This window comes from Dama dama, chromosome 5 (genome assembly GCF_033118175.1).
Source record: "Dama dama isolate Ldn47 chromosome 5, ASM3311817v1, whole genome shotgun sequence".
Classification (NCBI taxonomy): domain Eukaryota; kingdom Metazoa; phylum Chordata; class Mammalia; order Artiodactyla; family Cervidae; genus Dama; species Dama dama.
Window position 1 is genome coordinate 57,709,577 of NC_083685.1, and position 23,322 is coordinate 57,732,898.

The 23,322-nt window shown below is 46.3% G+C and overlaps 1 protein-coding gene across 10 annotated transcripts in view; it reads right to left on the reverse strand.

Annotated features, from left to right (window-relative positions):
• Positions 1 to 277: 277 nt before the first annotated feature.
• The window catches only part of ZNF827 (zinc finger protein 827), a 186,092-nt gene continuing 163,047 nt past the window's right edge, over positions 278 to 23,322 (reverse strand). For 2 of the 10 annotated variants that reach the window (XM_061142435.1, XM_061142436.1), the window contains 6 exons: positions 21,390 to 21,527; positions 17,500 to 17,671; positions 16,475 to 16,641; positions 8,243 to 8,434; positions 7,704 to 7,881; positions 278 to 4,196 (listed from right to left, as the gene is read on the reverse strand). In XM_061142435.1, the coding sequence (XP_060998418.1) occupies positions 3,368 to 4,196; positions 7,704 to 7,881; positions 8,243 to 8,434; positions 16,475 to 16,641; positions 17,500 to 17,671; positions 21,390 to 21,527 (1,676 nt within the window). In that variant the 3' untranslated portion in view covers positions 278 to 3,367. Of the gene's footprint in view, positions 4,197 to 5,686; positions 5,720 to 5,992; positions 6,060 to 7,690; positions 7,882 to 8,242; positions 8,435 to 16,474; positions 16,642 to 17,499; positions 17,672 to 21,389; positions 21,528 to 23,322 lie in introns of all 10 variants that reach the window. The other 8 variants (XR_009692900.1, XM_061142437.1, XM_061142438.1 and 5 more) reach the window with 8 other exon arrangements.

Consider the following 23,322-nt stretch of genomic DNA (forward strand, 5'->3'; position numbering starts at 1 on the left):
TAAAGAATCTGCCTGCAGTACAGGAGATCTGAGTTCAATCCCTGGGTTGGGAAGATCCCCTGGAGAAAGGAATGGCAACCCACTCCAGTATTCTGGAGAATTCATGGACAGAGGAGCCTGGTGGGCTACAGTCCACGGGGTCGCAAAGAGTCACACGTGACTTGGCGACTAAACTTAGCTAAAGTACACTGAAATTCGAATATCAGAACACAGCAAGACAAAACTCAGATTAACAAGTAGCCAAGAATGGCACCCAAGAAAGAAAAAGAAACAAAAGTATAGCCAACCTTTTTTTTTAATTAGAGTATATTATACTTCCAAACTGGATACACTAGAAATTGGCAATGCAACATAAGATGCAAAGGAATATACCAGTTACTGTCAAAATGACCCTGTACAGCCTTGTAATGCAAAAAGCTTTATACAATACAAATTTTCAGTAATGTACATAAACCTTGACAGTATGATCATCTGAACATAATACGAGGAGTTAAAAAAAGGAGAGAAGAAAGTGCAGAGAACTCTAACTGTATCACTATATGGAAAAATAAGCTAGCTTTCATTGAAGAATGCATAGTGAAAACAGAATCAAAGTTAGTTGGCAGGTGACTATCTCAAAGACATTAGTGTTTTACGCGGAAAGGATATCTATGGAATACATCCTTCCCTGAGTATCAAACTGCAAACCAAATTCAGGGGTATGTATTATCTCAGTGGAATCTGAAAAATGCTGTAGATTTTTCTTTATTAATAACAATAATAATAATATAAAAAGTCAAACAAACTCCAAACACACCTTTTCTCACTCAGAAAACTTTTATAATTTACCAGAAAGATTGATGACTCTTTCCAAAGTGCTAAAAAAGTTGCCCAATTACATTAAGCATCACTAAGTCATTCAAATACAAGTTCAGTGGCACACATCTGAGCGGTAACTGTCTCCTTCCAACACCCCTCTTGATCTTGAAAGTTTTACCCCAGGACCTCGTATTGCACAAGTGGCACGCTGTGAAGTCCGCCGTCCTGTCAGGGCCACCCTTCAGGTTTTTAACCTGCCGTGGCTCACGTGGGGCTCGCCCTCCTACCAGCCTCTGTGGGTCCCCATGGCCCTCCTTCCTGTCATCACTGAACTTGTAACTGTGGTTAGCCAAGTGGCACATTCTCCATTACATGGGGGTAAAGACGTGACTTGAAAAAAACACCAACCCACCCACAAGCCCAGTATTCTTGGAGTGTGTTGTCCATAACTGTCTATAGCGCCTTTGCCCGAGGCACTGTATGCCATGTCTGGCCGAGGCAACGGTGTGTGACATGTCAAACGTGGCCAGGAACAGACATCTCTGCTGGAGAGGGACCCAGGGTGCGGGAGCTTCCCGCCCTCGCTGGCTCAGCCTCCCTGCCCCCCGGGGACAACTCCATAGTGTAAACAGGTTTGCCAGGGCTGGATGACTGGCAAGGGAAGCGCAGCATACCTGCTGGGTCTGGGGGAGGAAGGGTGGGTGTGGGCAGGACCGTGGTGTGGACAGAGGTACAGACTTCCGGCTTCCTGTAGAACTGTACAAGGGGGAGCTTTCGGTGAAGCAAACCCACTAGAGGAAGAAAATTCGGGATGCTTTTATTTCCCTCCAGATGAAACAGATGGGGGAAAAAAAAAAATCCCCACCTCTAGGGTAACACATGATGGAAAACAGCAACGCAGTAAGAAAGCATTCCTCCTGTACACCGGTTCTTCAACAGATAAATAATATATAAACTTTTATATTCCAAACTTCCCATTATCATACAAAGCACATTTCTTCCTGCTCTTTTAGCCTGTTTCATACTGGAAATTCTGTTGTCTTAAAAATACAAGCCATTAACATGTTTCGCCAAAGATTCTTTCCTTCTTTTTACATCACCCCTGACTTTTTAAGAATAGCGAGGGGTTGTACAACCAATCCACACCTGCTTCTTGCTGCAATAAAGTGCTGCACATAAGTTGCCATTTTAATGACCACAAAAGAAGAGCTTTAAATAAGTATAAAGTTAGCCTCCTAGCAGGTTATATCTACCAGGCGTTAACAAAATGGAATACAGAATTACTAATAACATGGAGAACACCGCTATAGCCAGACAATTTGCAAACACAATGGAAACGTCTCAGGGGCATAAACTGAATGGTAGGACTAAACAGCACCTTTTTGTTGGGTTGTTATATGTCAAAGAGGTTATGACAGAAGTTTCAAACATACAGTCTACTCATTCCATAAAAAAGGTACATTTTCTTCCTTTTAGTTTACTTTTTTTGCAGATGAGAAACAAAAACTAGTGCAAGACCAAAGCACTGTGCAAAACTGCCGTTTCTTTTTTTTTTTTTTAGTCTGAGCATTTATACCCAGAATCTATCCAAACCCCTTTTAATCTCCTTGGCTGGATTTATCAACCATAAAAATTTTCACTCATACATTTTTTTTTCTTTTCCTGCAAACAAATGGTAACCACTGACTTAATACATCACATATATATATATATATTTAATCTGCCCTTAAAAAATGATGCACTGTGTGTGTACCATACACATTGCATACGTATGGGCACACACACAAATCACACTTGAGTTTTGTGATGTTGGCTGCAGTGCTGCAAGCTATTTCTTCCAGGTAGGGGCTCTCGATTGCTCTCTTCATAACCAGAGACTCGAGCACAAGATCTCCAGGACTCTGGCGAAATCGCAGGCAGCACTGAGCTGTCTACCATTCCTTCATCGAGTAAGCACCAGGCCCTACCACTCTGCAGCCACAAAATAGAGAGGGGAAAGGTGATGAAGGAGCTCCGGGAGCGACTGCAGCGCATGAACCACCCAGGAGGGCAAACAACGTTCATCGCTGTGAAAGAAGCCAGTACAAAGAAGGTGCAAATGTCATGGCACGCGACACACGGCTGTCTCTTTCCGAATCCACAAACGCCCACATGCCCCATTCGCCCAACAGAAAACAAAATGCACCGGTATGGAAGCTTACAAGTGCTGACTGCTATTAAGGACACTCTCTTTAGGGTTTAACAAGACAGGTTTCCTTTCAAAGTAAGGAGAAGGGCTGAGAGCGGGAGTGGGTGGCTGGGGAGGCATGCCTCTGAAGGTAGACGATGTAGTAGGTCACCTCTCTGAAGATTGGATAAAGCAGCTTTCAGGTCAATGCAATAGGTATACACACAGAGCCAATTCTCTATTCCTTACTAAAGATATACAGTACAGGTGGTTCAGACCCGTGTGGGTCTGTAGGTTTTTGCAGCAATGTACACCTGCTGGGGTTGTGTTTTAAGTTTCATGGGTTTTGTCTGTTTTTGTTTGTCTCTGTCTCTTGGTTTTTGGTACGGAGCCCGGCTGCCCTCAGACAGTCTCGGCTCTCTCTCTCAGTCCCAGATAGGCGAGGAAGGAGTGTTTGGGCGAGGGGATGCTGGGCGGCGCAGTCTGAGGTCGGGGAGGGTGGAATGTGAGATCCAACTGGTTCTTAGGGTATAACATCGTCAAGGGAATGAGGTGGGCGAAGTCCGAGTTCCGGTACTTGTCAAAGCGCAGAGGGGAGCCGCTCAAGGGCGTGGCCTTGAGTGCCAGGTTGGGCTCGGAGCCGCCGCCGCCTCCGCCGTGGGCGGCCGACAGGGCCACGGTCTGCAGGGCCTGCGAGGCGGACATGACCGACAGCGGAGACAGCAGGTGGCGGGCGCTCCCGACCACCAGCAGCGGGGCCCCGGGGCCGCCGGCTTCCTGGGAGGCCGGGGCCGGGCCCTTCTTGTCCTCCTCGGGGCTGTCCGCGCTCTGATGCTTCTTGACGTGGCGGCTGAAGACGAAGGGATGAGTGGTCTTGAACAGGCACTCTTCGCAGCTGAAGGTCTGGCGCGGGGCGTGCTTCAGCTTCTTGTGCAGGTTGAGATTGTCCTTGCGTTTGCAGCTGTAGCTGCACTGGTCACAGTGGAAGGGCCGCTCCCCGGTGTGCACGCGCACGTGCTCGATGAGCTTGTTGGCGGTCTTGGACAGGTAGCCGCACTGGTCGCACTTGTAGTGGTTGCCCAGGCGATGCGCGCGGGTGTGCGTCTCCAGCTCCAGCTGGTTGGCCTTCACCGTCTGGCAGATCCGGCACTTGTACTCCATCTTGTAGTGGGTCTTCACGTGGCACTCCATGGCGGCAGGGCGGTTGGTGGAATAAATGCAGAATGGGCACCTGCCGGGGGAGGGGGGGAAGCAAGGACGGGAGAGGGTCAGCCCCGCGGGGTCCGGGAGGCACCCTCCCCGGCTGATCCCCGCCTCGCCAGCCTGCCCTCGGCCGCCCTCCCGGCTCAGAGACCCGACCTGCCCCCTGCCCAACCCGGCCCTGCCACCTCCTGGGGACCCTCGGTGGCTCTGCTGCAGACAGAGCCATCCCTTAGCCTGCTCGGGGGGTGCGGGGTGGGGTGGGGGGGTCTCCTGGCTGCACCGGCGGATGCCAGCCCCCAGGAAGGGGAGCAGAGCCAGTGCCGGGTTGGAGGGGGGCGCCCAGCTAAGCTGTTCTCCCCTCCAGGACCCCCCGCCCGGCCCCTCGGAGCCCTCCCCGCCTCCCACCAGCCTCGGCCGAGGGCTCACCCTCAAGACCTCCCCTCTAGATGGGAGCAACACAAAGAATCGACTTTTCATGCACCACATCAAGCACACGCAGAAAGGCTCAGAGTTTTGAAGAACAGCTTATAGGGGAGAGCTACCTCCAGCAGAGAGTCGTAGGGGTCAGAATCGTGCTGATTAAAGGGTGGTTAGGATTGAGAAGGCCTGTGTGTGTGTGGGTCTGCGTGTGGGAGCAAGTGTGCTGTAGATACAGAGATCTGGACTCCTAAAACCTGTCTCTCCTACAGCACTGGGTTTCTCTCCACCAGGGAGGGGAGGTGAGAAGCATCACTGGGGCTCAGGAGAAGGAGACCCACCCACCCGCCTGTCTAGGAATGAGGGATCGGGGCGAGGGAGACAGCTGCTATCTGGATCTTGAAGACATCATTAATGCATTATTAATGATTAATGTTATTACATCATGGAAATAATAGTCATCCAAAGGGACCATAAGCTCTCAGCGGGCAGGACTCCCCTTCCTTCTGCATTCTCTGCAGTGCTCGGTAGAGAAGCCCATAGTGGGCACGGATTCCTTACTGGACTGGTCTCTACAAGTCGTTTAGGCAGATTCTAGCAGGGCCGATTGCAGGCCCAGCTCCGTCACCTGATGGGCGGGCTGTGCCCCGGGACAAAGTCTGGGCCTCTCCATCCCGGGCAGTGAAGCTACGCTGCCCCCGGGCCCCCTGGCTGTCCAGAGGGGCACGGAGGGCAAGGGAGGGGCAGGTTCACAGAGGTTGCTGAGCGTCGCTCTGTAGAAGCTGCCGGGCTCGAGTCGGTGGTTGGTAGGATGGCTGTAGCGTGTATGCTCTCTTTACCAAGAGGATGCAAATGCAAAAGTGGCTGCCTCGGCTCAGGACTGGCGCCTGCAAGGGCAGGGCCCGGGAGTGAACTGTCCCCGGAGGTTTGGAGAGGATTTCAGCAGAGCCCAACACACCCAGTGCCCGTGCACTGCTCCTCAGCGCCAAGCCCGCCGTTAGCCTCGGAACCTCAGCTCACAGAAGAGTGCACGCAAGAGAACTATAAAGCCCATTCCCAGGTCAGGTGCACACACAACCCCTACGCCAAGCTGGGCCTTACCTAGAGGAGTCTGAAACTCACCACTGTCCTGAGCTACGGCAAAAGAAAAATAATAGTATAATCTTATTTGATCTGCATTATGAACAGGATATAGAGTACAAGCAGTCCCATCACAGAAAAGCAATTTAGACATCGGCAGTCTGTTTCACGTTAAGGATGTTTCTGTGACCCACGGCTCAATCTTTCTTTCGCTGCTCAGGCAGAGGGAAAGGGTTTTCTATGTTCCCGTTATTTATCGTAAAGGCACTCTCTGACAAATTACTTCTCTGAGATGGTGAAGGGGAAACAAAAACAAAAAAGACTCACTGTATAGCCAGAAGGCATTAGCAATTTTGTCAAAGTATTCTTCTACTTGGTCAGCCTAGAACATAAACTATTACACAGGGGACCGTTAGCACTGCATGGGAAGTCTACACCTGCAAAAGCATCAGGGTTCACTCGGCATCCTCGCCAGTGGGTCAGGCTTGGGAACTCCTTAGATCCCCGAGGAAAGGGGGTTCTAACTGGCAAAGCCACAACTGGCTGGGGCCGCAGGTAATGGGCGTGACTGGGCTTCCAGGAAGGGCAGTGAGCACGAAACCAACCAAGGAAATACATGGCTTTTTAAAAATATGTATACTAACATTTAGAGGGGGACAGTGGGAATAAACCACATTGAATTCCCAGATGAGCACATGCTAGGCATTTCCCATTTACTGGTAGTCTTGCATGATCATCGCCCCACTCCCCTTCCTCTTACCCTCCCCCCACCCCACCTAATCAGCCCCAAGAGTGAACCAAAATGGGATCTGACGGTGGGTGCCACTTCCTCTGTCTGGGGGAGTGTTTGAGGAGGGCTCCCCTGACCGGGCAAGAGCCTAGGGACTCCCCACTGCATTGCCCCCCGACACTTGACTCCCGAGCTCCCGCTGGGTCGCTCCACCCCTCGCCCGTTCAGGACAGTCATGCCACCTCTCTTGGCAAGCTGTGAGTTTCAAAGATAAACGTGTTTTTAAAAACAAAAGGTGTTCTTGTTCCTGTGTTAAGTAAAATGTCATTTTTCATTCTTTTAATTACACCATCAGTTCAGCTAAACATGAATAATTATGCTTTGAAAATGGTGTGTCTTTCTGTGCCCAGTGACAGATGCTTCTTTCTCTTTCTTAGAACATAAGTGCCTTGTGAGCGGGGCCTCTGATTCAGAAGCGCCAGGAAGATTAAACTCTGGTAGAGCTTGGACGTACATTTCCCGAGGGTGGAATTATGTTTTATTCCTTGTTTGCCCTTTAGCATCTATTATCAAGCCAGACACACAGCGTGTTTTGATAATAACGGATGGGTCTCTCTTCTGACCAGAGGGCTTGTTGCAAATGTTGGTTAATGATGACGCTCATTGTCTAGGTCTTTGGGGATCTGCGAAGGACATGTGACCGGAGGTGTCAGATCTCACGAAGGCGACACCAGCGAGATCCCAATTCCAGCTCCTGGGAAGGCATAAGGCATATTTGCAGGAAGACACGAGGCACGTGATCTCTGCACGAAAAGTGTTGCCTCTTGCCTGTTCACACTGGCAAGTATCTGATATCTGGAGGCGGGTATGGTTGGGGTAGTTGTAGTGCTTACTTAAAAGACTTGTGGCAAATCATCTAAAAAATAGAGATGGTGAAGTGCAGTGACAGTGTAATGATTTGCACGTGCGGACACATCATAGCCCCTCAGTCCCTTACGATCCAGTCTGAACAGAACTCAAGTGGTGTAGGCTGAGTTTACTCTTGCATACCCGAGTTGGGCTGCTTCAGTGAGTTGACTGTCTTGGGGAATGGGAGTCTTGTGCTGACATCTGCTGACCCCCTGGGGGACAGGTCTAATTCCTATCCAGCTAAGGGCAGCAGAGGTGTGCCCGACTAATGTCCCCGCCCAGGCCAAGCTCCCCCTCTCCATGACCCCAGACACCTTCAGGGGAGGGGACGGGGCGGGGATGGAGGCAGGGTGTTCAATAAAACAACACAGTAAAAGGTTCTGTACTTGCTTTCCTTACTTCAGCCCACCGGTGGGGACAGTGTGGCATTTCTTATGCTCCAGCAGCTGTTCGGGGGTCTTCATGAACTTGTGGCACACGTCGCACTCAAACATCCGGGTGATGAGGTGGATCTGCAGGTGGCGCTCAAACATGTTCTTCGTCTTGCAGACAAAGTTGCAAAACACGCATTCGAACCCTGCAAGGACCGAGGCTGGGTGTAGGGGTGCAGGGGGCAGGGGGAGAGGAGGGCAGGAGTGGGACGGAGACCACCCTCCTTCTTCTCTTTCCCTCCAGCTACACTCTTCCAGGCACCGTGCCCTGCATCGCTGAGCTAAAATAAGTTAAAGACACAGTCTTGGAATCAATGTCACACTCCCCATCCTTTCATTCCATTCCATATGCCGATGCAAACCAAGTAAAAAAACCGTATGCAAATTCTAGAGGCTATGTCTAATATCTGTTTCCCAACATCACTTCTCTCCAGGGCTTTATCTCAAGACGGGGTCATCCCTGTGGAGTGGATAGGACTGAGTAGACCAGCCCACCTCCTTCCTTACCTTTCTCTGGCTTTTCTTCACTATTCAGGGAGGGCTGGCTCCCAGGCATGACAGAGATGACCAGCAGGTTGTTCCCACTCTTGTTCTTCTGAGAGCTGTCTGAATCGTCCTTGCTGTTGGCTGAATCACTCAGAGCTGAGAGGGATGAGGAAGAAGGGCTATTTGATTCACTGGGGGTCTTCCTGTCTTCCCCTGAAAAATTAAGAAAAACAAACCAGGTCTGTTATTTAGGAGATAAAAACCCTAGAATAATAGCAATCGTGGGTGGGGGAGAGCTGGGGCCTCCTGGCTGCACCTTCATTCAGGAAGCACACGTTGAGGTGTCCTGCTTTACCAGTGCTGGGTCCCAGGTCCCAGTCACCTATGGTGATGACACATATGGTTCTTGGGCCAAGAGTAGATATTCAATTGGCAAGTATTTATTGGGGTCCTAAAATAATAATTTAAATTATAGCTAAGATGAATGTGTTACCGTGTTCTAGGAACTGTGTCATGCTTTAAATGCATGATCTCGTTTTAGCCTCTCAAAAATCCAATAAGCCAGGACTATCATCATCCCCATTTTACAGACACGGGAAGGGAGGTGCAGCCAGGCTAATGCGGCCTCGGTGGTGTGGGTTTAAGTGCTGGACCACACTTCACCTGGTCTGATTCTAGTGCCTATGCTCCTCATTAGGGCACTGGGCTCTCCCTCAAAGCCAGTAGTAAACAAATCAAGAGACCAAGAAAATCTAGCGTCAGGAGACTTCTGCTTCTCTTCAAGATAGAGTGCTAGAGACTGGACTGACCACTGCTACTGAAACAATGAAAAAAACAGACAAAGTTTATCAAACAATAATCTTCACAACATTGGACATAAGGCAATGAGGAGTGACCCCTGCAAGACAGGGAAGAAAAGAGGTGTGCCCTAGGACTGCCGGGCTTCCTGCCTTGAGTAACTTCACCATCGAGGCTGCGGTGCAGGGACGGGGAATCACCTGTCAGACTCACTGAACTGCGGAGAGAGAGCTGAGGCTCTGAGACTAACACGCCTGGACTTTGCAGGACAGAGCACCAGAGAGGAAAGAGAGGCACAGGAGGAGAACCCGGGGACCTGAAGATGGTCCCCCAAGGACACACAGAAGAGTCGGGATCAGAGTACGTGTGTGAGGAAACCACCCGAAGTTAAAGGGGAAAAGGCCATCTGACAGGCTTAAAGAACAGTGTCTGTTTCCACTAGACAAATTAGAAACGCTCATAATTCCCAAGGAGTTGAGTAGAAAAACAAGGAAGATCTTTTACTAGTGGGTAATGACTAACTGCTCCAGACCTGCCTAACAAATCATAAGAGCAAGAACCTCAAAAGATCAAAGTTGCCAAATAATGCCTAAGACAAAAGTCAAGAGTATTTATAGGAACATAAAGTATACAGCACCCAACAAGGTAACCATCACAATGTCTGACATCAAACGAAGATGATCAGGCATGCCAGGAAACAAGAAGACACTACCCAAAGACAGAAAGAATAATCGACCAATCAAAACTTACCAGGAACTGACAAAGTTGTTAGAATTTACAGAAAATGACATAAGAGCACTTACTGTAACTGTATTCTATATGTTCAGAAAGTTAAGTGGAGATAGAAACGATATAAAAAAGACCCAATCCAAATTCCGAGAGATGAAAATCATAGTGTCTGAGATGAAAAACAGATTGGATGGGATTATTAGTGACTTAGACATGGCAGAAGAAAAGATGAGTGAACTTGAAGATAATCGCAATAGAAATAGTCTGAAATGAAACAGAGAGAAAAAAGAATCACAAAAATGAAAAAAGCATCAGTGAGCTGTGCGATGCCTGCTGGTAGCTCAACATAAGTTCCACTGAAGTTCCTAACTGGGTGGGGAGGGCAGAAAAAATACTTGAAAAGACAAAAATTTTTCCAAATTCGAGGAAAAGCCGTAAATCTACAGACCCAAGATATATAATGAACTCTAAGCATAAGAAAGATAAAGAAATCCATACCAAGAGACATCATAATCAAATAGCTCAAAACGAGTGATAAAGAAAAAAGCCTAAAAGCAGCCGAGGAAAAAAGCTACATTGTGCGCAGAGGAACAAAAGTAAGTATGATGGCAGATTTCTCACTGGAAGCAATGCAAGGGAGAAGTAATGAAGTGACCTCTTTAAAGCACTGAAAGAAACTGTCAACCTGAAACTTTATACCCAGTGAGAATATGTCTCAAAAATGGAGGCAAAAGGGACATCCCTGGTGGTCCAGTGGTTAAGATTCTGTGCTTCCACTTCAGGGGTCATGGGTTCAATCCTTGGTCAGGGAACTAAATATCCCACATGCTGTGTGGTACAGCAGAAAAAAAGACAGTGAAAAAGCTAAAAGAAATCATTACCACAGGCCCAAATTGTAAGAAATGGTAAAAAGAAATTCTTCAGGCAGTAGGAAAATCACACCAAATATAAAACATGGATCTACACAAAAAGAATGAAGAACACTGGAAATGATAACTGCATGAGTAGACAGACAAACTTTTCTGACTATTTAACAGCTCTTTAAAATATAATAAAAGTAATTTTGTTCAAAACTAAGGTAGCAATTATAACAGGTAAATATATGATGACAGTAACCTGAAGGCTGGGAGAGGAGAAATTATTGTGAGGTTCTTATACTAAATGAAGTGGAATATTATCACTTGAAGGTAAACGGTAATAAATAAAAATGAACATTATAAACCCCAAATAACCATGATTGATACATTGTTCATGTTCAAGAGACTCAATATTAAGATGTCCATTGTCCCCAAGCCAATTCAATGCAACCTTAGGTTGTTTTAGGTTAGTTTAGGGTTGCAAATATAAGGAGACTGTGCTTCAGTTCCTTTCAAATCAGTCAATTAAGTAATCTGGTGATTGTAAACTCTTAGAAACAAACTTTATTAGAGATTAAAAAAATAAGTCATATTTTGTATATAGGCATAAAAAGTCCAGACGTAAACAAAGCTGTAATGGTGGTGACATCTAGTCTATCAAATGATCAGCCTTAGGCTTGTTTTTTTTTTAATTTGGCTTTCAATATTTTCTGGAGTGACCATGAATTACTTGTCCAATTAAAACATGTGTGTAAAAAGAGGAAGGAAAAATATTTACCAGTTTACAATGTTTTCAATGTTTCTGTTTTAAGAGCTGTGCTTATGCCTAGCACACCCAACTCTTACTTCAGTTGACAATTTAAAAAATCTTGCTCCTTAGCAGAAGTGAACTTGGTTCCTGGACAGACAGGAGGTGACTTCACTTACTGACCCATCGTGGAGAGATGGAACATGCCTTTAACCCACATCCCTCCCCTGGTACCCGGGAAGCCAGCACCATGATTGCCAGTCTCTTATCTAAATATTGAACCAGTTCAGTCACATTTTGTAGAAAACAGAATATTTTCAGTGGAGGCCCTGAGTCCCCGGCATTGCCTCAGCAAATCCATCCTCTAAGACTGGTCTTACCAACAGAATATTATGGATGCTTAAACTAGCTTTTAGAATTAAAACAGATAATTTTGGGGATTTTGCTTGTGATCCAGGGTTAAGATTTTGCCCTTCTACTGCAGGGGACATAGGTTCAATTTCTGGTTGGGGAACTAAGATTCTGTAAGCTGCACAGTGTGGACTAAATAAATAAAAACAGGTAATTTTAATTACCATCTTTAAGAATAGCTCCAAGTACCCTCAGGCTTATGGCACTGGGGAGAGCTACCTAAATGAAGAAACGCGGATTCTCCAGGCAAGAACACTAGAGTGAGTTACCATTTCCTTCTCCAGGTGATCTTCCTAACCCAGGGATCAAACCCAGGCCTCCTGCATCGCAGGCAGATTCTTTACGGACTGAGCAGCCAGGGAAGCCAACTATACAGGAGCCATGGCAAATACTCCGGGCTACAGCGTGGGGACACAAGCCCAGCCCACTCACTCTGTAATCCTGTCGACACAACTTCCTTTCCCCTCAGTCCACATCCCCCTTCACTGTTTCCGTAGGGAGGGAGCCAGGGTGCTCTCGTCAGCCCAATCCAAGGCTCACTGTGATCCCAGCGGTCACTGACCTTCAGCATCGCAAAGATTTCTGGTGAAGGACACCTGTGCACAGGTAATGCAACCTCAAACTCTAGGACGGCCAACTGAAGAGAGCATTACAAACCTAAATATTTTGTAATTTAAAATGACAAAAATTGAGCTGTGAGCCCAGAAAAAGCACCAACCCTCTTTCTGCCTCAATACAAATACCATTACATTTTTGGTGTCCTTTCACTTTAAAAATTGTTGCCGTTAATTGCATAGAGGTTAAGAATAAGGACTTACGATCCAGAATACCCGAGTTTGAATGCCATCTGCCCCACTCAGGAGCTGTATAATCTGGGACAAGATATTTAACTTTGTGCTTCAATTATCTCATCTAAGAAATAGGAATAATATCAGTATTTCATATATTTGTTGTGAGACTCAAATGGGTTTTTATATGCAAAGCACCAAGAACAATTTCTGGCTCATGGTAAGCATTGTTGAAGACTATATTATTGTATTATAAAATATAACATACAATATTTATAAAATATAATAATATTAATAACTTTTTGTATTTCCCCATGCTGTTGTATATACCTGACCTACAGTTGCCTCTCAAAAAATTTATAGAAATAATTATGAATTAATAGTTTTAAGTGATAGTACTATATCCAGGGAGTAAACTTATTCTGCATACATGTGTAAATATGCTAAGTCGCTTCAGTCATGTCCGACTCTTTGCAACCCTATTGCCCATGGTCTGCCAGGCTCCTCTGTCCATGGGATTCTCCAGGCAAGAATCCTGGAGTGGGTTGCCATCTCCTCCTCCAGGGGATCTTCCCGACCCAGGAATTAAACCCACATCTGTTAGGTCTCCTGCATTGGTAGGCGGATTCTTTACCATTAGTGCCACCTGGGAAGCCTTCAACTTATCCTACTCTCCTGAAATATTTCCTTAAAATTATATTTTAAATTAAAATTGATATTCTACTGGCTGCTTTTATTTTTCCTACAGATAAATTCCCAGAAGTGGGATTACTGGGTCATAGAACACTACATTTTCAAGGCTCTTGGTATATACTAATTAGTTTTCAAAAGTTCTACCACTTTGCAAGGCCATGGCCACAGGAGGATCAGCAGCTTCTGGCAACAGTGGAGAACATTATAAGATATGCTTCTGACTTAATAGGTGAAACATAAGCCACTTCTGAGTTTTAGTTTGACTGCTAGCAAGGTTGAATATTTTTCCTGATGTTAAGTGATTAGTTTTTATTTCTTTTATTGTGAGTTGACTGTTCATGTCCTTTGTAAATTCTTCAACTGGAGGCTTTAAGTGTTTCTAACCAGTTTATATGAATTTTCCATGCTGTAAATATGTTAACCTTTGGTCATTTTTATAAACACATTTTACAGACTGTGTTTTTTTAAATTTTCCTTCTCTTTTGCTTTTCTTTTGCAAACAGAAGAAACTTTCCTGTGTCAAATCTCTTAGTTTTTTTCCTTTGTGATTTTGTGTGTCTCTCAAACTCTTACAAATCCTTCTCATTCTGGAAATTTGATAAATATTCTATTTTCTTCAAGCCTTTCTAGGGTTGATTTGTTAACAGGGATGGGGTAAGTTATGTGGAATTATTTTGGTGTCAGTGTGACGTGAAGACAGATGGTTGCATTTTCCAAATAGCTGTTCAAATTCCTTAATGCCATTATTGCAACATTTAAAGACTGCAGCAACATTTGCATTGAGAAAGCACCAGAGGGAATATCTTCCCTTTCTGGTGTTCTCCGCAGGGACAAGGAGCCAGAGAGGAAGAGGGTAAGGAGGAGTCAAACACTGAACAGCAGACAGTTCCTCAAATTCCCGCTCAGCACCTCATTCACCAGCGCGTCTTGGGTAAGAGGAGCCAGTAAGGAAGTGTGAAGAAGGACGTGGATTCTAAGGGAGATGGCGTAACAATCTGCTATTCATGAGAGCTTATCCTGTAGGTCACGACTTCACTTAGGTGACGAGAAAGCACTCCAGACCTCCCGGGGGCACTGAAACACAGGAGGCCCGTTTTTGTGACAGGTAAGTCAAATGACCAGGCTGCCCCGGACTCGGTGGTAAAGAATCTGCCTGCGTGTATCTTCCTGATACCGGGATCGAACTCGTGTCTCTTGCACTGGCAGATGGATTTTTTTTTTACCACTGAGCCACCAAGGAAACCCCATTATAGAGTATACATACTGTTTTATATCATAACTTTGCAATCACACAGCTTGCTGATTACAGATGTAGACTGACGTATTTTGGGGCAAATTCAAATGCTTCAAAGCAGCAGCTAGATATAAGAAACCCCCCTTGTGAGACCATTAGCTTATAACTAGGGGTCAGCACACTGTAACCCTTGGGCCAAATTTAACTTCGTGTTTTTGTGAATCAAGATTTAGTGGAACGCTGCCATGCCCACTCTTTTACATATTATCTGTGGCTACTTTCCATCCAGTAGGACTGAACGGTACTGACAGCAACTGTATGGCCTGAAAGCCCGAGATACTTACTATCTGCCCCTCAAGAAATACGCTGCTTAACACCCCGAGCTTATAGAATAGGATAGAACCTTATTCCCTAACAGCAGCAGCACTAAAGGCTTCTACTGTGTTAAAGGAGAAACATCTTTAATGCATTTCACTCTGGGCTCTCTGTACTAATAAACAGGAATCTTCCTCACAATCTCAGAGGGAACAAGATCTCGCCATGTTCCCCATGGCAATGAGGAGGTGACTGTCTGCAGCGGTTACTCGGGAAAGTGAAGTTTCCAGTGATGACAATTAGGTGACGCCAAGTCCGACATTTCTCCAGGCATTAGTTTCTATGGTTTCCTTGGGGAGGTGTGGCGGGGGCTTGGATCAGGGCGGGAGGAAGAAGGTTCTCGGCTGGATTGAGGCGCACTTTGGGGTGGAGAGGGAAGAAAGGAAAGTGTAACAGAAAAGAGAAAAAAAAAATCTGAAAGCCAGTGGAAATGGAAGCGAGGCTGGCCTTTCTCTCCATTGGCCACTTCAGAAATGCTGAATTTAATTTGTCTTGGATGTGGGTTTCCCAGCTCACCTGCTGCCCACGGTGCTAATGTGGTTACAGGCAGAAAACCGACTGTAAAGACGCACCTCCTCACTCAGCATAACGGCTCTCTGCAGACCTCCGAGTCAGAGCTGCTCAACTTACTGACAAAAGCAAGCTTTTATTGCTGTTGGCACCACGGAGCCAAGGCGGCCAGTACAGCAGAGAGACGGTTCTTGTCCATGCACACCGCCAGCACAGCTGTCAGGGAAATGCCCCTTCCCAAATCCTTCACGGGCCGAGGATGCAAGGGGCAGATCCACTGCCTGGGGCTGGCGGTCAGCAACCTCTGCTAGGGACTTGTAAGCAAAAGGCAGGGGGAGCTCCTCTTCATAGTCACTTAATGACTGCACGCTGGTGTCATTTGTAACCACCACTTGGGAGAGGGTGAGTGCATGGTGGAGTCAAATGTTAACATTATCAAATGGATGGAGTTAACCAGCACGGCCTTAAAGGAAAGGAAAGCACTGGCCAAAGTCTTGGCTGCAGCCTTGAGTGGTTTCAGGAGAAGCTGGTTTTCTTTGCGCTTGAACAGAGCTGCCGTTCATCACTCTGGAGGGGGCAGGGCTGCAGTTTCAGGGAAGAGGAGGGGAGCCCGTAGAGATAGGCGCGCTGGGCTCTGACCCCAGAAAACAGAGAGGGCAGCCCTCTGCCCAGGGCTGCCAGGGGCCATCAGAACAGCGTGGACAGAGCGGGCTCCAGCAGGAGCGTGCTCAGGGCTGCTTGTAGACCTTGAAGAGAACACCTGACCCGTGGTAAGCCTCCGTGTCTCCCCTGTGTGGTACACCCACAGTAATATGGACAGCGGAGGGTGGTTATAAGAGATCCACGGTGCAAAGGTACGTCGTCAAAGCTCCATGACTGTTACCTATGATGGTGATGACTGGGATGAGGAACCAGCAGAGCCTCTCAACTGCATCTGAGCCTGTGACTGTGTCAGATTGGCGGGGCATAAGCCGGGCCAGGCAATGGCCTTGGGGCTACAGGGTAGCACCCTCTTGGAAGGAGACGTCACGGCAACGTGGACGCCCCTGTCAGGCGGGGCGGCGAGGGGCGGAGAGAAGGGAAGGAAGGGCCGACGGGGAGGGTGGTCACCTGTGTGCTTGCTGCTGATGTGCGCCTTTATCTCCGCCTCCTCCATGGTGACAAAGTCGCAGGCCGTGCAGCAGATGGAGAACATCCACTGCTCCTTGTCCACGTGGAGCGACATGTGGCTGACGAACTGGACGTTGAGCTCCGTCTCAAATCCACACACGTGACAGCTGGACCGAAAGAGAGATGTGTGAGCTTCCAAATGGAGGCTACTCGGGAGCATGCGGTCCCCTCCCAAATCCCGACCTTGACATGCGTTGGTCCCACCAAAGGGCTAGGCATTAGGAAACCCCTCCGCTTTCTGGGATGGCTTGGAAGTGGTCACTGTGCCAGACAGATTAAACGCCCGCATAATGTAACAAGCCCATGCATGCTATAATGATACTAAATAATCATACAGTTAATTCAAAATTACAGATTCCAGATGCTCTACATCATCTAACTGATTCCTTTGGGCAAAGGAATGCAAGATAGGCTGGCCAAGATATTAGCGGAGCTGGTGTGCTGATAAAACTCGCCAGCCTGACAACTCGGGCTGTAAACAATAAGCACACCAAATACTGATTCATGGTTGAATATGGAAGAGAAACAGGCACCTCTAGGTCCTAAAGGATAATACCACGAAGGGAAAGGAGGAAATACTTCCAGGGCTATTTGCTCACGGTTCTCAGACTCATTTTTTCCTTAGGATAATTCTCAGGAAGCAGTGAGTTGCTCAATGATAAAGGCGGGAGCTTCCTGGATGTAGGGACCTCCCCGCTAATAACCCCGAGCCTTCCTCCCTCTGGACCCCACCCCACAGCGCCACCTCCGTGACCATTTCCCTTTTAACTAACTCTCCCCGGGCTCCCAAGCCAGCAGAGGAGTCAGCGCCACACAGGCTTCAACCCAAGCAAAGTCAATATGAAAAGGAGGCTCAGCCCTGAGGCTGAGACGAGACACTTGGTCAGCTGTGCCCTAGCAGATGTGCAGGGCGTGTCCGAGAAAGTCTGGGCAGCCCGGACCAGTGGGCTCCGCTGGCGGCCCACCTGTAATAATAAGGGTGCTTCTTCCCATCACTGCCTTCGGAGGTGACGGCGCTGACGATGTCCTCGGCGTCCGTGCTCACCAGCTTCACCGAGTGGACGGTCAGGTGCTGGTTCAGGTTTGCGCGGCACTTAGCAGCATAGGGGCACAAGTGGCATTTGTATTTTCTTTCCTCTGGGGGCGAAGGGACAGGAGAAAACCCAAACCACGCTCAGAAATGGGAGCCCAACACCTTGCAAAAGACCACTCAGAGGTATCAAGGACAGGAGGGCACAAATCTCAGTTCCAGCGGGGACAAAGTGAACCCTCTGGGATTGTGAATATCGAAAGAGTCTTCTGTGATGGATCAAGTGGTAAAGAATTCACCTGCCATTGCAGGAGACACAGGAGATGCGGGTTTGATCCCTGGGTTGGGAAAAAAATCCCCTGGAGGAGGGCATGGCAACACTTCAGTTTTCTTACCTGGGAAAGCCCACGGACAGAGGAGCCTGGTAGGCTACAGTCCGTGGGGTCGCAAAGAGATGGACACAGCTGAGCACACATGCACATACAGTCTTCACCTGGTGGCGCCTGCATTTATACTTTCAAAGATAAAAGAAAATTCCAGGGCGACTGGACCATCTGCTTTTTTCTGGATACCCATAGGCCCCTCTTCCTGATGACGGGAGCCGCATGCAGGCTACAAGAATACTGTGTGTGTGTGTGTGTCCAAGCTCCCAGGTGTGTAGGTCCAGGGTGGGTGCTGAGCTGAGGAAGGGCATGTGAATCAGCCGTCTCAGGGCTGGTGTGTAAGAGACACACCATCATTTTCCCTAACCTCCAGGCCTGGGTCAGTCAAGAAATGAACCCGAAGAAAATTAAAGGGGGAAAAAAATCAATCAGATGAAATAATTGAATTGGAAATTTTCATGGTACATAAATAAAATAAAAAACTTTAATTATATTTCTTAATAGAATCTCTTTCATAAAACTGACAATGTTTTAGGGCCATTTTCAGAGTGGAATTCTGAATTCATTTGACTAATCAAGTAAATTCAAGGAAAAGGAGCCGGCTTTGCTTTTAGGTGCTGCTAAAGATGACAGACGGCAGCAGAGGATGAAAAGGACAACTTCCTTTTCTGTCCTTAGTTCTGACTTTGTAATACTGGGCTTGCCTTAAAGAAAATACCTGTCTGTCTTATCTATATCATGGGGTAGAGTGCAAAAAAAAGTTTTTCTGCCACAAAATTTAAGGCATCATTATTATTATAAGTGGCCCCCAACATCTGAGGGGCTGGTGGCCTGGGCTCAGGTAGAGCTGGGGAGGAGCCGTACAGTGTAGAGAGAAGAGTCTTTTCTTTAGAATTTTGGCATTTCTAATTAATAAGCGAGGTTGTTAAGCTTTGATATTAAGATTGTTAAGGTTTGGTAGTAAGGTTACAATTTCTCCATAAAGTGAACCGTTGAGCTTTCTTTCTCTTTTTCCTTTTTTTTGGCCGTGCCCCTGTGGAATGTGGGCTCCTAGTTCCCCAACCAGGGATCAAAGCCTCACCCCCTGCAGTGGAAGCATGGAGTCTTAACCACTGGACCGCCAGGAAAGTCGTTATCTTTTTCTATCATTTGGAGTAGTTTAACAATATCAGAACTTTCTAGTCTTGACAGGTTAAAAAAGAACCCTGCTGGCAAAGTTTCTGGACCTGATACTTTGTGTTAATATTGTCTCCTCATCTTTCCAAATTCCCCTTTGGCAACCAGTTTATTTGAGGAGGGCATGGCAACCCACTCCAGTATTCTTGCCTGGAGAATCCCATGGACAGAGGAGCCTGGTAGACTACAGTCCAAGTTTCTCCCCACCAGCTTTGGTGAATTTTGGAAATTTTGCTTAAATTACCTATGTCATTTAAAATTTTCAGCTTTTTTTTTTGCCACTGAGTTGCCTTTATTTTCCAGTAATTTTTTAATAACATCTGTATTAGAAATCAGGCTTCCCAACATAAATGTCCATTAATAGATGAATGGATAAGGAAGATGTGGTAGCTACATCAATGAAATATTGCACAATGCATGCTAAGTCACTTCAGTTGTGTGCGACTCTTTTCGACCCCATGGACTGTAGCCCACCAGGCTCCTCTGTCCGTGGAATTGTCCAGGCAAGAATATTGGCATGGGTTGCCATGCTTTCCTCCAGGGGATCTTCCCGACCCAGGGACTGAACCTGTGTCTCCGGCACTGCAGGCAGATTCTTTACCACTGAGTCACCAAGGAACCCCTAAAGAAATATTACTCCGCCATAAAAATAAATGAAATTTTGCTACTTGCAGCAACACTGATGGACTTGGAGGGTATTCTGTTAAGTGAAATAAGCCAGACAAAGACAAATATTGTATAGTATCAATTACATGCGAAATCTAAAAAATAAAGCAAACTAGTAGTTTAACAAACAAAGAAGCAGACACAGATTTAGAGAACAAACCAGTGGTTACTACTGGAGCGGAGGGGAAATTAGGGGCGGGGAAGTGGGAGGTACAAGCTACTGGTGTAAGATAGACTCAAAGATGCATTGTACAACATGGGGGGAATGTTTTGCAAGAACTGTAAATGTATAAGAGAAGAATTAGGCTTCCCTTTTCATTACTCATTTTGAATACTTTTGCCTCCTTTGTTTTTCTTAAACAGACTTAAAGGGATTTATCCATTTATGATCGTCTTCCTAGAATTTGTTCTTTTACTAATTCTTTACGATGAGTGCTAAGTTACTTTATTTTTGTTTTTCTTCCCTTCTAATTAAAACATTTAAGTCCATAAAGGTTCTTCAGACCAGAGCTGCAGCTGTTTGTTCCAGGTTTAGGTATGAATGTTCTCCTTTCATTCCTCCTAGATGTCTGGAATTTGTGATTTTCTTCATTTCCTTTGATCCGATTAGGTAGGACATTTTATGGACGCTTGGTTATTTTAAATTTCATTGAAGTATATTCAGAGAATGTGGCACACAGAAGTTCTACTTTTTTGAACAAGTGAAAGTTTTCTTTGTGGCTAAGTATATGACTAAATTTAGTCTTTACTGGTTTAAAAGATTCAAAATATTAAAAAATAGATATATAAAGAGAAAATTAATCTTGTTATACTAATACTGTTTTGCTTTTTTGTTTTGTGTGATATATAAAACTTTTATTTTATCATTTTCTGTTTGCTTTAAATAAGACACATCTGAATTTTTCAACAAGGCTGATCTTCAGTGTAAAAATTCAAACACTTCATTTTCTTATTTCCATCTTGCTTTTTGTTTAATATTGATTTTACCTCACTTCTTTTTGCCCTAGCTTATTATTGTTGCATTGATTAAGTTACTATTTATTGGGGTTTCTACTTCCCAATACTCAGAATCAACCATAATTCTCTTACTATTCATAAATAAAGACAGACACTATTTCTCCACCAAGGTGCTCTTTCCCCTTCCTCCCACCTACCACAATGAGATGAATCCAATAAGATAGAGTGCAGTCACCCACCCCCTATGCCTTCAAGATGAGAGCAATAAACTCCTTAGAGTTGAGGAATTTCCCCTGAACACACCTAAATGTGAATCTTTTCTCATCAATCCTCCTTGAATGCAACAGATCCTTTCAGTACAAATAAAAAACTCTTTCCAGAGCCTTATTTGAACGTGCCAGGTAAAATGTCTTGAAAAGGTCAGGATAAAAACATTTATACCACTTCCTGGTTTAATTAATTTTTTTTTTTTGGTCCACACCAAGTGGCATGTAGGAACCTAGTTCCCTGACCAGGGATCGAACCTACACCCCCAGGATTGGGAGCACAGAGTCTTAACCACTGGACTGCCAGGGAAGTTCAGAAACACTGATTCTTGATCATGAAGAAGCCAGTGGTCCAGAGGGGGAAGGCCCCGACTCACCTGTGTGCAGAGACAGGTGTCGGGACAACGTCTGCTGTCGGCCAAATACTTTCCCACACACGTCGCAGGGGAAGAGCTGGTCGTTGAACTTCCAGGAGGGCAACCCGTTTCCTGCCTCGAGGACTATCTTTTCTGTTTCTGGGCCCAAAGAACAAAGCAGTGTGAGGAATAAACAAGGCAATGGAAGCACGTTTCAGCTTGGTCAACATTCAAGTTAATGTTCAACATTCAACATTCAACTTAAGCCAAGGCTTCCTTCTAAAGAAGGTGGCTGGTAAACTACAAGTAACCTCTGGTCTTCATGCTCATCTCCTGTCTCTAAGAAGGCCATTCTTGAAAACTGTGGTGGGAAATGGATCCCAATTTTAGTCAAGCCTCCCATGGTTTCTCTCTTTCCTCACTCAAGGCCTGTGGACCCAACCCTTTAGCAGGATGACAGCATGGCTTAGCACTCTGCCCCAGATACAGCAGGGACTCTATAAAAGGTGCAGAATGGGTGAGCGGTTGAGTTGCATGTTAAAATTCCGTAAGTGCAGACTCTTGCCTGTGTGTGTGTGCTAACTCACTTCAGTCATGTCTAAATCTTTGCAACTCCATGGACTGTAGTCCGCCAGCCTCCTCTGTCCATAGGATTCTCCAGGCAAGAATACTGGAGTGGGTTGTCATTTCCTCCTCCAGGGGATCTTCCCGACCCAGAGACTGAACCCGCGTCTCCTGCATTGGCAGGTGAGTTCTTTACCACTAGCGCCATCTAGGAAGCCTGCAGACTCTTGCCACCAGACAGTAAATCAAGAATGCCAAAGCTCAGATTCTGATGTAGAAACAGATGGTTCCATCTCTTGAAAGGATTACACTCTCATTGTCCTTTATGCACAAAACGTTTTGCCCTATGTTCTGGGTTGTGCAAAATCCTTGATGAGGAACCAGTGGTACACAGACTCAAGGATGACAACTGTGTATTGCTCACTATGGTCTGAATGTATGAGTCCCCGCAAATTCATACACTGAAACCCTAATGCTCAAAGTGGTGGAGTTTTAGAGGTGGGTCCCTGGAAGGTGATTAGGTCATGAGGGTACATTCTCACGAGTGGGATTAGTGTCCTTAAAAAAGAGGCCCCGCAGGGTTCTCTGCCCCTTTGCTCTGTGAGGACTCAGCAGGACATAGGCAGTCTATGTCCTAGAAGAAGGCCCCTGCCTGCCCACGCGGGCATCCTGCTCTGGGGCTTCCAGCCTCCAGGCCTGTGTGCGGTACATCTTTATGTTTATAAGCTACCCAGTCTATGGTATTTTGTTACAGCAGCCTGAGTGGAGTCAGACTCTACTCCACATAAAATGCCCTCATGGAAGAGTATACAACCAGAAATTCCCCAAAAGTCTCACGATGCTTGGGAAAACGAGAGCCACAAGTCACCTGTAAGTAATTCAGAGCCACGAATGACCTGCGTGGACCTTAATATCTTCTTTTGACATCTTAAAAAGGGTTTATTTTCTCATCATCATCCATGGTGTCACCTTTAATTTCCTCATCTCTCCTCTGGCCATGGGATTCTCCAGTCAAGAATACTGGAGTGGGTTCCCATTTCCTTATCCAGGAGACCTTCCTGAGCCGGGGATCAAACCCACCTCTCCTGCACTGCACATGGATTCTTTACCAATGAGCTGCCAGGGAAGCTCCATATCGCTTCTCACTGAACTTAAGGACTCCATAAACATTCCTTCAACAGTAAGATAAGGAGAGAGGTGACAAGAGTACCAAAAAGAGGGAAGGGGACACCTTCATGAGGACACATGTCTGGGCCCACTACGGCTTTCAGCCTCACCCTGAAGAGCAAGACAGATAATTCACTGCGTCAGTATCTTGTCCTTTATCTCAGTAAATTACTGTGAATGTTCCTACAGCACGGTGGTGCTTGTACAACCAGATACCACGTGG